The sequence below is a fragment of the Caenorhabditis remanei genome, chromosome II (genome assembly GCF_010183535.1).
Source record: "Caenorhabditis remanei strain PX506 chromosome II, whole genome shotgun sequence".
Lineage (NCBI taxonomy): Eukaryota > Metazoa > Nematoda > Chromadorea > Rhabditida > Rhabditidae > Caenorhabditis > Caenorhabditis remanei.
In genome coordinates, this window is record NC_071329.1 from 14,437,891 (window position 1) to 14,451,738 (window position 13,848).

Below are 13,848 nucleotides of genomic sequence, written 5' to 3' on the forward strand. Positions count from 1 at the left end.
GGAATTTTAATCATAATTTTATTGATTTCTAATTTAAAAAAGTCCTATTTTTAGGAATTTTAATCATAATTTTATTGATTTCTAATTTAGAAAAGTCCTATTTTTAGGAATTTTAATTACAATTTTGTTGATTTCTAACCCGGGAGGATTCAAACCCGCGTCTACTGAAGTATCCTTCAGCCCGGGTATTATAGACTACTACATCCTCTGATCGACGAGTCTATCCGGTACCGACACAGATAAGAATGGTGGGGGAAGTTAATTTCATAAAAAGTACCCAGTTTTTTGGAATTTCAATCATAATTTTATTGATTTCTAGATTAAAAAAGTCCTATTTTTAGGAATTTTAATCATAATTTTATTGATTTCTAATTTAAAAAAGTCCTATTTTTTGGAATTGTAATCATAATTTTATTGATTTCTAATTTAGAAAAGTCCTATTTTTAGGAATTTTAATTACAATTTTGTTGATTTCTAACCCGGGAGGATTCAAACCCGCGTCTACTGAAGTATCCTTCAGCCCGGGCATGATAGACTACTACATCCTCTGATCGACGAGTCTATCCGGTACCGACACAGATAAGAATGGTGGGGGAAGTTAATTTCATAAAAAGTACCCAGTTTTCTGGAATTTCAATCATAATTTTATTGATTTCTAGATTAAAAAAGTCCTATTTTTAGGAATTTTAATCATAATTTTATTGATTTCTAATTTAAAAAAGTCCTATTTTTAGGAATTTTAATCATAATTTTATTGATTTCTAATTTAGAAAAGTCCTATTTTTTGGAATTTTAATTACAATTTTGTTGATTTCTAACCCGGGAGGATTCAAACCCGCGTCTACTGAAGTATCCTTCAGCCCGGGTATTATAGACTACTACATCCTCTGATCGACGAGTCTATCCGGTACCGACACAGATAAGAATGGTGGGGGAAGTTAGTTTCATAAAAAGTACCCTGTTTTTTGGAATTTCAATCATAATTTTATTGATTTCTAATTTAAAAAAGTCCTATTTTTAGGAATTTTAATCATAATTTTATTGATTTCTAATTTAAAAAAGTCCTATTTTTAGGAATTTTAATCATAATTTTATTGATTTCTAATTTAGAAAAGTCCTATTTTTTGGAATTTTAATTACAATTTTGTTGATTTCTAACCCGGGAGGATTCAAACCCGCGTCTACTGAAGTATCCTTCAGCCCGGGTATTATAGACTACTACATCCTCTGATCGACGAGTCTATCCGGTACCGACACAGATAAGAATGGTGGGGGAAGTTAGTTTCATAAAAAGTACCCTGTTTTTTGGAATTTCAATCATAATTTTATTGATTTCTAATTTAAAAAAGTCCTATTTTTAGGAATTTTAATCATAATTTTATTGATTTCTAATTTAAAAAAGTCCTATTTTTAGGAATTTTAATCATAATTTTATTGATTTCTAATTTAGAAAAGTCCTATTTTTTGGAATTTTAATTACAATTTTGTTGATTTCTAACCCGGGAGGATTCAAACCCGCGTCTACTGAAGTATCCTTCAGCCCGGGTATTATAGACTACTACATCCTCTGATCGACGAGTCTATCCGGTACCGACACAGATAAGAATGGTGGGGGAAGTTAGTTTCATAAAAAGTACCCTGTTTTTTGGAATTTCAATCATAATTTTATTGATTTCTAATTTAAAAAAGTCCTATTTTTAGGAATTTTAATCATAATTTTATTGATTTCTAATTTAAAAAAGTCCTATTTTTAGGAATTTTAATCATAATTTTATTGATTTCTAATTTAGAAAAGTCCTATTTTTTGGAATTTTAATTACAATTTTGTTGATTTCTAACCCGGGAGGATTCAAACCCGCGTCTACTGAAGTATCCTTCAGCCCGGGTATTATAGACTACTACATCCTCTGATCGACGAGTCTATCCGGTACCGACACAGATAAGAATGGTGGGGGAAGTTAGTTTCATAAAAAGTACCCTGTTTTTTGGAATTTCAATCATAATTTTATTGATTTCTAATTTAAAAAAGTCCTATTTTTAGGAATTTTAATCATAATTTTATTGATTTCTAATTTAGAAAAGTCCTATTTTTAGGAATTTTAATTACAATTTTGTTGATTTCTAGATTAAAAAAGTCCTATTTTTGGAATTTTAATTACAATTTTGTTGATTTCTAACCCGGGAGGATTCAAACCCGCGTCTACTGAAGTATCCTTCAGCCCGGGTATTATAGACTACTACATCCTCTGATCGACGAGTCTATCCGGTACCGACACAGATAAGAATGGTGGGGGAAGTTAATTTCATAAAAAGTACCCTGTTTTTTGAAATTTCAATCATAATTTTATTGATTTCTAATTTAAAAAAGTCCTGTTTTTAGGAATTTTAATCATAATTTTATTGATTTCTAATTTAAAAAAGTCCTATTTTTAGGAATTTTAATTACAATTTTGTTGATTTCTAGATTAAAAAAGTCCTATTTTTGGAATTTTAATTACAATTTTGTTGATTTCTAACCCGGGAGGATTCAAACCCGCGTCTACTGAAGTATCCTTCAGCCCGGGTATTATAGACTACTACATCCTCTGATCGACGAGTCTATCCGGTACCGACACAGATAAGAATGGTGGGGGAAGTTAATTTCATAAAAAGTACCCAGTTTTTTGGAATTTCAATCATAATTTTATTGATTTCTAGATTAAAAAAGTCCTATTTTTAGGAATTTTAATCATAATTTTATTGATTTCTAATTCAAAAAAGTCCTATTTTTAGGAATTTTAATCATAATTTTATTGATTTCTAATTTAGAAAAGTCCTATTTTTTGGAATTTTAATTACAATTTTGTTGATTTCTAACCCGGGAGGATTCAAACCCGCGTCTACTGAAGTATCCTTCAGCCCGGGTATTATAGACTACTACATCCTCTGATCGACGAGTCTATCCGGTACCGACACAGATAAGAATGGTGGGGGAAGTTAGTTTCATAAAAAGTACCCTGTTTTTTGGAATTTCAATCATAATTTTATTGATTTCTAATTTAAAAAAGTCCTATTTTTAGGAATTTTAATCATAATTTTATTGATTTCTAATTTAAAAAAGTCCTATTTTTAGGAATTTTAATCATAATTTTATTGATTTCTAATTTAAAAAAGTCCTATTTTTAGGAATTTTAATCATAATTTTATTGATTTCTAATTTAGAAAAGTCCTATTTTTGGAATTTTAATTACAATTTTGTTGATTTCTAACCCGGGAGGATTCAAACCCGCGTCTACTGAAGTATCCTTCAGCCCGGGTATTATAGACTACTACATCCTCTGATCGACGAGTCTATCCGGTACCGACACAGATAAGAATGGTGGGGGAAGTTAATTTCATAAAAAGTACCCTGTTTTTTGGAATTTCAATCATAATTTTATTGATTTCTAATTTAAAAAAGTCCTATTTTTAGGAATTTTAATCATAAATTTATTGATTTCTAATTTAAAAAAGTCCTATTTTTAGGAATTTTAATTACAATTTTGTTGATTTCTAGATTAAAAAAGTCCTATTTTTGGAATTTTAATTACAATTTTGTTGATTTCTAACCCGGGAGGATTCAAACCCGCGTCTACTGAAGTATCCTTCAGCCCGGGTATTATAGACTACTACATCCTCTGATCGACGAGTCTATCCGGTACCGACACAGATAAGAATGGTGGGGGAAGTTAATTTCATAAAAAGTACCCTGTTTTTTGAAATTTCAATCATAATTTTATTGATTTCTAATTTAAAAAAGTCCTATTTTTAGGAATTTTAATCATAATTTTATTGATTTCTAATTTAAAAAAGTCCTATTTTTAGGAATTTTAATTACAATTTTGTTGATTTCTAGATTAAAAAAGTCCTATTTTTGAAATTTTAATTACAATTTTGTTGATTTCTAACCCGGGAGGATTCAAACCCGCGTCTACTGAAGTATCCTTCAGCCCGGGTATTATAGACTACTACATCCTCTGATCGACGAGTCTATCCGGTACCGACACAGATAAGAATGGTGGGGGAAGTTAATTTCATAAAAAGTACCCAGTTTTTTGGAATTTCAATCATAATTTTATTGATTTCTAATTTAAAAAAGTCCTATTTTTAGGAATTTTAATCATAATTTTATTGATTTCTAATTTAAAAAAGTCCTATTTTTAGGAATTTTAATCATAATTTTATTGATTTCTAATTTAGAAAAGTCCTATTTTTAGGAATTTTAATTACAATTTTGTTGATTTCTAGATTAAAAAAGTCCTATTTTTGGAATTTTAATTACAATTTTGTTGATTTCTAACCCGGGAGGATTCAAACCCGCGTCTACTGAAGTATCCTTCAGCCCGGGTATTATAGACTACTACATCCTCTGATCGACGAGTCTATCCGGTACCGACACAGATAAGAATGGTGGGGGAAGTTAGTTTCATAAAAAGTACCCTGTTTTTTGGAATTTCAATCATAATTTTATTGATTTCTAATTTAAAAAGTCCTATTTTTAGGAATTTTAATCATAATTTTATTGATTTCTAATTTAAAAAAGTCCTATTTTTAGGAATTTTAATCATAATTTTATTGATTTCTAATTTAGAAAAGTCCTATTTTTTGGAATTTTAATTACAATTTTGTTGATTTCTAGATTAAAAAAGTCCTATTTTTGGAATTTTAATTACAATTTTGTTGATTTCTAACCCGGGAGGATTCAAACCCGCGTCTACTGAAGTATCCTTCAGCCCGGGTATTATAGACTACTACATCCTCTGATCGACGAGTCTATCCGGTACCGACACAGATAAGAATGGTGGGGGAAGTTAGTTTCATAAAAAGTACCCTGTTTTTTGGAATTTCAATCATAATTTTATTGATTTCTAATTTAAAAAAGTCCTATTTTTAGGAATTTTAATCATAATTTTATTGATTTCTAATTTAAAAAAGTCCTATTTTTAGGAATTTTAATCATAATTTTATTGATTTCTAATTTAGAAAAGTCCTATTTTTAGGAATTTTAATTACAATTTTGTTGATTTCTAGATTAAAAAAGTCCTATTTTTGGAATTTTAATTACAATTTTGTTGATTTCTAACCCGGGAGGATTCAAACCCGCGTCTACTGAAGTATCCTTCAGCCCGGGTATTATAGACTACTACATCCTCTGATCGACGAGTCTATCCGGTACCGACACAGATAAGAATGGTGGGGGAAGTTAGTTTCATAAAAAGTACCCTGTTTTTTGGAATTTCAATCATAATTTTATTGATTTCTAATTTAAAAAAGTCCTATTTTTAGGAATTTTAATCATAATTTTATTGATTTCTAATTTAAAAAAGTCCTATTTTTAGGAATTTTAATCATAATTTTATTGATTTCTAATTTAGAAAAGTCCTATTTTTAGGAATTTTAATTACAATTTTGTTGATTTCTAGATTAAAAAAGTCCTATTTTTGGAATTTTAATTACAATTTTGTTGATTTCTAACCCGGGAGGATTCAAACCCGCGTCTACTGAAGTATCCTTCAGCCCGGGTATTATAGACTACTACATCCTCTGATCGACGAGTCTATCCGGTACCGACACAGATAAGAATGGTGGGGGAAGTTAATTTCATAAAAAGTACCCAGTTTTTTGGAATTTCAATCATAATTTTATTGATTTCTATATTAAAAAAGTCCTATTTTTAGGAATTTTAATCATAATTTTATTGATTTCTAATTCAAAAAAGTCCTATTTTTAGGAATTTTAATCATAATTTTATTGATTTCTAATTTAGAAAAGTCCTATTTTTTGGAATTTTAATTACAATTTTGTTGATTTCTAACCCGGGAGGATTCAAACCCGCGTCTACTGAAGTATCCTTCAGCCCGGGTATTATAGACTACTACATCCTCTGATCGACGAGTCTATCCGGTACCGACACAGATAAGAATGGTGGGGGAAGTTAATTTCATAAAAAGGTCCCAGTTTTTTGGAATTTCAATCATAATTTTATTGATTTCTAATTTAAAAAAGTCCTATTTTTAGGAATTTTAATCATAATTTTATTGATTTCTAATTTAAAAAAGTCCTATTTTTAGGAATTTTAATCATAATTTTATTGATTTCTAATTTAAAAAAGTCCTATTTTTAGGAATTTTAATCATAATTTTATTGATTTCTAATTTAAAAAAGTCCTATTTTTAGGAATTTTAATCATAATTTTATTGATTTCTAATTTAGAAAAGTCCTATTTTTTGGAATTTTAATTACAATTTTGTTGATTTCTAACCCGGGAGGATTCAAACCCGCGTCTACTGAAGTATCCTTCAGCCCGGGTATTATAGACTACTACATCCTCTGATCGACGAGTCTATCCGGTACCGACACAGATAAGAATGGTGGGGGAAGTTAATTTCATAAAAAGTACCCTGTTTTTTGAAATTTCAATCATAATTTTATTGATTTCTAATTTAAAAAAGTCCTATTTTTAGGAATTTTAATCATAATTTTATTGATTTCTAATTTAAAAAAGTCCTATTTTTAGGAATTTTAATTACAATTTTGTTGATTTCTAGATTAAAAAAGTCCTATTTTTGGAATTTTAATTACAATTTTGTTGATTTCTAACCCGGGAGGATTCAAACCCGCGTCTACTGAAGTATCCTTCAGCCCGGGTATTATAGACTACTACATCCTCTGATCGACGAGTCTATCCGGTACCGACACAGATAAGAATGGTGGGGGAAGTTAGTTTCATAAAAAGTACCCTGTTTTTTGGAATTTCAATCATAATTTTATTGATTTCTAATTTAAAAAAGTCCTATTTTTAGGAATTTTAATCATAATTTTATTGATTTCTAATTTAAAAAAGTCCTATTTTTAGGAATTTTAATCATAATTTTATTGATTTCTAATTTAAAAAAGTCCTATTTTTAGGAATTTTAATCATAATTTTATTGATTTCTAATTTAAAAAAGTCCTATTTTTAGGAATTTTAATCATAATTTTATTGATTTCTAATTTAGAAAAGTCCTATTTTTTGGAATTTTAATTACAATTTTGTTGATTTCTAACCCGGGAGGATTCAAACCCGCGTCTACTGAAGTATCCTTCAGCCCGGGTATTATAGACTACTACATCCTCTGATCGACGAGTCTATCCGGTACCGACACAGATAAGAATGGTGGGGGAAGTTAATTTCATAAAAAGTACCCTGTTTTTTGAAATTTCAATCATAATTTTATTGATTTCTAATTTAAAAAAGTCCTATTTTTAGGAATTTTAATCATAATTTTATTGATTTCTAATTTAAAAAAGTCCTATTTTTAGGAATTTTAATTACAATTTTGTTGATTTCTAGATTAAAAAAGTCCTATTTTTGGAATTTTAATTACAATTTTGTTGATTTCTAACCCGGGAGGATTCAAACCCGCGTCTACTGAAGTATCCTTCAGCCCGGGCATGATAGACTACTACATCCTCTGATCGACGAGTCTATCCGGTACCGACACAGATAAGAATGGTGGGGGAAGTTAATTTCATAAAAAGGTCCCAGTTTTTTGGAATTTCAATCATAATTTTATTGATTTCTAGATTAAAAAAGTCCTATTTTTAGGAATTTTAATCATAATTTTATTGATTTCTAATTTAAAAAAGTCCTATTTTTAGGAATTTTAATCATAATTTTATTGATTTCTAATTTAGAAAAGTCCTATTTTTTGGAATTTTAATTACAATTTTGTTGATTTCTAACCCGGGAGGATTCAAACCCGCGTCTACTGAAGTATCCTTCAGCCCGGGCATGATAGACTACTACATCCTCTGATCGACGAGTCTATCCGGTACCGACACAGATAAGAATGGTGGGGGAAGTTAATTTCATAAAAAGTACCCAGTTTTTTGGAATTTCAATCATAATTTTATTGATTTCTTGATTAAAAAAGTCCTATTTTTAGGAATTTTAATCATAATTTTATTGATTTCTAATTTAAAAAAGTCCTATTTTTTGGAATTTTAATCATAATTTTATTGATTTCTAATTTAGAAAAGTCCTATTTTTAGGAATTTTAATTACAATTTTGTTGATTTCTAACCCGGGAGGATTCAAACCCGCGTCTACTGAAGTATCCTTCAGCCCGGGTATTATAGACTACTACATCCTCTGATCGACGAGTCTATCCGGTACCGACACAGATAAGAATGGTGGGGGAAGTTAATTTCATAAAAAGTACCCAGTTTTTTGGAATTTCAATCGTAATTTTATTGATTTCTAGATTAAAAAAGTCCTATTTTTTGGAATTTTAATTACAATTTTGTTGATTTCTAACCCGGGAGGATTCAAACCCGCGTCTACTGAAGTATCCTTCAGCCCGGGTATTATAGACTACTACATCCTCTGATCGACGAGTCTATCCGGTACCGACACAGATAAGAATGGTGGGGGAAGTCAATAGCTTACCGATTTTAGAGTCCTTTTTTGTGATAAGCAATTCTCCTCGTCAGGGCAATCATCGATTCGTCTCGGTCGCCATTTCCATTTCTTTCATTTGGACTTCCATTTGACGATGTGCAGGCCATGTTCATGTCAGCTTAGTGCGCGGTGCTGAAATAAATAGTTGAATTCAACGTAAATGGTATAACAATAAAAAGATATACGTAAATAATATGTTGTGGGAAACTATGAGCAATAGAACAAAAAGGGAAACCTCGTAAGACCTCAGAGACCTCGTTGTAGGCCGGAATGAGGGGAGAATGACTGAGTACTGGTATACCAGCAGTTGCGCGCAATAGGGGAGTCTAATTCCTGCGTTCGGTAAGATTTCCCAAGAAGATAAGAAGGCAGATGGTAATATGTGAAGAAAATGTCCCTGACAATATACCGAGAGAGACAACATCTGCTATTTACTCATTGTAAGAATCAATATTGGAGGGCATTGTAAAAATAACAACTATGACAGTAAATAAATAAAAACACTATGACAGTAAATAAATAATGAGAGCTGAGAATATTAATTGTTTGAGTAATTTGATATTTGCTTGAAATGTGTTGAAAGTGAGATTGTGGCTAGAATTTCAGATGGGTTCTCTACTTATATGAAAATATTTCGCCGTTTTGATAAAATCTGTTAAAAGTATGGTAAAATCATTTTGAAAGGAAACTCCTTTTGGACCAAATCTCAAAAATAATTAAATCGTCATTAAAATATACTACGGGCTTTCTAATGACAGAATCTTTCCAGGGATCTCTTACTGAAATTAAGAGTTGAGAAAAGGCATGTAAAAAGCCAAAGGGGCTGATAATGTCAATCAAACGCTCAGTTAGATCGAATGCAATTAGAAACAAAGAGCGCTCAAAAAGAAATGACTGCTCGGTGAAGGAGTGAAAGGGACAACTGATTGTATTCCATCCATCTAACCTCATCTCTTTAGGGGGCGTGGCATATGCACTGTATACGTTCAGATTTCATAAGAAGATAACATGACAGGTGGTATTTTTGAAAAAAATTGGCCCAGACAATAGACCTTACGACATCTGTTGTTTGTTTGTGCTAATTATAAATAGGGGTCAGTGGAAAAAAGATAGGGAAAAAAGGGAAAACGTGTTTGAAAGCGTGAAAAACCATCATGTATACCGGAAAAATTTAATCTTTCCCCTCTTACTCCACCTTTTGTTTAAAAAAATCTTATTCGTGCAAATCACATTGAAATCCCCAATTCAGAGCAGTTGGTGCTCCACAATTATTCAAAGCGCTAGTCAGGAAGCGTCTCAATTGAAAGGGCCCTTCTATTACAGGTCTTCCGGTATTCACCACTTGATTCTTTTTTTTCAAATTTTGCTATCTCTTGAACAAATTTCTCCAGTCTCTGAGTATAAACTTGAAGCTCAAACCTGTAATATCAGTAATAACGGAAATTAGATATCTCGAAAAAACGCAGATACAATACTCCTCAAAACTTGGGACCTTCTCAAATTTGGGAAAACTTGGAACCTTTAACGGTCCCATTAGAGTACCCACCTGTTCTTTCCCAGACGACTTCTCTTTCGTTTGATTAGTCACGTTTTTGTTTGACCTCAGCGACCCCTTCCCCCTGTTGCGCGCCCTTTCCCAAGACAACATCAAATAGGTAGACACTTTCCTATTGTCTCATTGCTGTTAACACAAAAGAATTATAGGTGAACAGGTATACGGTATATAGCTACACAGATAGGCCTTTTTTGAGAAAATTACAGGTTTACCTGGTGACGTCACCCTTTGGGTGTAAAATTCTTCTTGGGAGGGTGGGTGTAAAGGTTTCCTTACATTCTACTATCTCTCAATTTTGCACACAGTTTTCTTTGGTTTCGGGAGAGCACGGTTGTAAGAAGCGTGCCGTGCTAATAGCTGTCAACTTTTTTTTTCTTCACAAACCGATTTCTTTCCAGTTGAATATTCTACCGTCTGATTCATTTTACACAATGATACGAAAAGTCGAGAGAGTCAGAACAGAACTGATCATGGACTTTATTGGTTTGGAGACTGAACTGGATCCTTCTGTCGATCTTCTAGAGACAAACGCTTTCTATGACTCGGCCGACAATAGTTTAAGTTAGTTATTTCTTGCTATTAAACAACATATTCTTTTCTAGCTATTCTCATACCATTCCTTGATGACCCTCTCTTCGATTCAACCTTTCCAAAATATGCAAAAATAGCTGGCACTGGAAACACGTTGAGTCATGAAATAGGCCACGGATTCGACATGATTGGGAGGACTTCGGATGAAAATGGAGTTGACAAGGATTGGTGGGCAAAAGAAGATTTGGCGGAGTATGATAAGCGTGCGAAATGCCTAGTTAATCAATACAATAGTTATGATGATCCGGATTTCGGGATGAAAGTAAGCTGACTAGGGAAGGCCAGTGACTGCGGAGTTATGGGACGTAACCTACATCATTGGAGAGCTGAGAAAACGGCGATTTCAAATATATATTCAGTTTTTGCATTCGAGGTCTGGTATTCGAGAAAAGCAAGGTCAACGTTTACCTTAGCTGTACCTTATCAACGCGTAAAAAAATGTCGGGAGCGTGGTGTGGGTAGTGAAACTTTGACCTCGTTTTTCTCGAATACCAGATCTCAAGGGCGAAAATTGATTATATATTTGGAATCAGCACTTTCTCAGCTTTCCAATTATATAAGTTACGCCCCATATCTCTACGGTCACTCGGGAGTCTCCCCTAGTGAGAAGAGTTGTCTAGAATTACCAATAATTCTAGTTGAATGGGTCTACAACAATAGACGAAATAATTGCGGACGGGTTGGGAGTGGAGACGTCTTGGAGAGCTTTCAAGAAGTTAGACCTATCAAAAGAGCAACATATAGTTGGATTCGATAATTACAGTATTGCTAAAGTATACTTCCGCATAGCAGCTCTGGTGAGTCTGTCTGGAAGACACCAACATTTTTTCGACGATTTTTTCCTTTAGGAGTTTTGTAGAAAACGTGATACAAGTAGTTTGGAAGAGCAACTCGAAGAAGAACATCCTACAGATAGTTTCCGAGTAAATGGAGTGTTTTCGAATATGAAAGCGTTTGGAGAGACATTTGAATGTCCAGTTGGGTCGCCGATGAATCCAAAACGGAAATGTGAACTTTTCTGAAAAACAGTTTTTATGTTTAATAAAGACGTAACCATACTGACCAAAGCACACAAATCTCATGGTTCAGAAATTTTTAATTTCTCAAAAATTTCAAAAAAAGAAACACTTTAATTTAGTGAAATTGGCGGTTAGTTGGCAAGTAAGTTTGCTCAAAAAGTTATCTACTTTGGCCGTTTTCAGTGGAAAATTACCAACTTTGAGAGTGTTTTTCAGAGTCACCGGATTGTCCGACAAATTTTATTTTGTATGTGTTGGACAGAGAAGAAATAACACTTCATTTTTGTAGTTGATCATTTTTTTATAGGGACACTACCTTGAAAGTTACAGGTCATCAAAGTCATTTTTCCCTGGAACCGACTAATTAACGAACAAAAAAACAACAAAAAAGGTCAACTACAAAAATTATGTGATATTTTCGCTCTGTCCAATCCATAAAAAATGAAATTAGTCGGACAATTAGATAGCACCGAAAAAAACTGTCAAAGTTGGTTATTTTTCATTAAAAATGACTAAAGTTGATAACCTTTTGAGCGGTACTGTAAGTTTACTGACTTTCCTTCCAAAGCGGGTCCTTTTTTCAGAAGAAAACTTCCTGAATGTCTCTGAAGGATAAATGTTCAAACCCCCTATTCTCTCTTGTCATATTTCTAATCGTTTTCATAATTGCCCTCCTGGCAACTGTTATCATTTTGAAAGTGGATAGCAAGCCGATAGTGATCCAGGGATCTAAGGAAGCACTAGTGTCTCCCGATGAATCTACCAGAAGTACTTCTGGAGTGACGTCTTCTAGGCCAACTGTTTCAACTTTTGAGAATCCTAAGAAAACACCGAACTCATCCAAAGTGCCATCTGCTACAACTGAGAAAGCTGAAACAAAGACTGAGCCAGTTATATCTGAAACGACTGTCAGACCAAATATTCCAACTCTGAAACCTCGAAATGTTTGTGAAACTCCGGAATGCATTACGTTGGCTCATCAATTGGTAGCCATTGAATTCTAGCTATAAAATAAGATTTCAGCCCAAGTTACATAAAATTTCAGCTCAATTGGCACGACCCGAGCATTGATCCATGTGTAGACTTTTATAAATCAGCATGTGGAAAGTACAATGAACATACTACGGTATATGGAACAAGGAGTCAGAAGAAGAATCTTATTGTGGCTAGTCTCATTGATGGTACATAGTTTCCTATTTCCAGATTCAAATAAACAAAATCAAATAAACTATTCAGAGTATCTTATCAAAAACACGACTTACAAAACAAAGACTGAAAATAATTTCAAGTTCTACTACAACAAATGTGTAGAGTTGCAGAAGAATACAGAGGTTAGTTGTGATCTACAGATTTTTGTAAATTGTATGTTTCTAGGCGTTCCAAAGTAACTCGGAACAAGCACTGAAAGATATTTTTGATGATATTAAAACTATCGGATCATGGCCTCTTTTGGATAAAAATTGGGATAAATCAAAGTTCAATTTGAATGGTTTAGAGACTCAACTCAAAATCAGATAAATATAATCTTTTCCAATTTCAGACATGCTTTTCAAAATAGCTAGTTTCGGGAAAATGGAATTCGGGTTGTTTGAAATCGCCATCTCAGATTCACTGATAATCTCACCAGTTGGGGAAAGAATCGAACCGGATGAGAGTCTGAAAAAGACTATCAAAGAAATTCTGAAAGAAAATGGAATCAAAGTTAGTGACAAAACTCTGAACAAGGATTTTGACGAGTATGCAAGTTTCATACAGACTCTTGACCAGGTTTGCTAAGTTTTCGGGTTCTCTCTTTTCTAGAAGTTAGCTTACAGTATGGATTTGATGCAAATGCAAATGCAACAAAATTCTCGCATCTAGAGGGTAAACTTCCCAGTATTGATTTCAGCAAGATAATTGAAAGTTGGATGAATCCGAAGAGAACAAATGGGGAAGTTAAAGATATTTCCGAGAAAATTAAGAACACGACACTCGTAAGCCATCAGAAGCTGTTCTTTGCAAAAAGGAATAATGTGAGTGATGGGAGTTTTAAAAAATACAGTACCGGTCAAAAAGATATGGACTTTGGCCGTTTTCAGTTGAAATTGTCCATCTTTGAGAGTTTGTCATGGCAGTTCTGGTTGTCACACCTAGTAGGTTTCTTTTGAATCATACAGAACAAAAGTAGAGCTTCATTTTTGAGGTTGACAACTTTTTGATAGCTCCGCCCATTTTTGAGATAT

The 13,848-nt window shown here is 32.6% G+C and overlaps 1 protein-coding gene across 1 annotated transcript; it reads left to right on the plus strand.

Moving 5' to 3' along the window:
- Positions 1–10,447: 10,447 nt before the first annotated feature.
- Positions 10,448–13,402, plus strand: GCK72_006924 (uncharacterized protein; the record flags this gene model as incomplete). Its single annotated transcript, XM_053725890.1, has 8 exons — positions 10,448–10,577; positions 10,685–10,869; positions 11,246–11,404; positions 12,352–12,612; positions 12,672–12,807; positions 12,863–12,957; positions 13,001–13,115; positions 13,167–13,402. 8 exons carry the CDS (start codon positions 10,448–10,450, stop codon positions 13,400–13,402), a joined length of 1,317 nt encoding a protein of 438 aa, XP_053590084.1.
- Between the last annotated feature and the right edge of the window lie 446 nt (positions 13,403–13,848).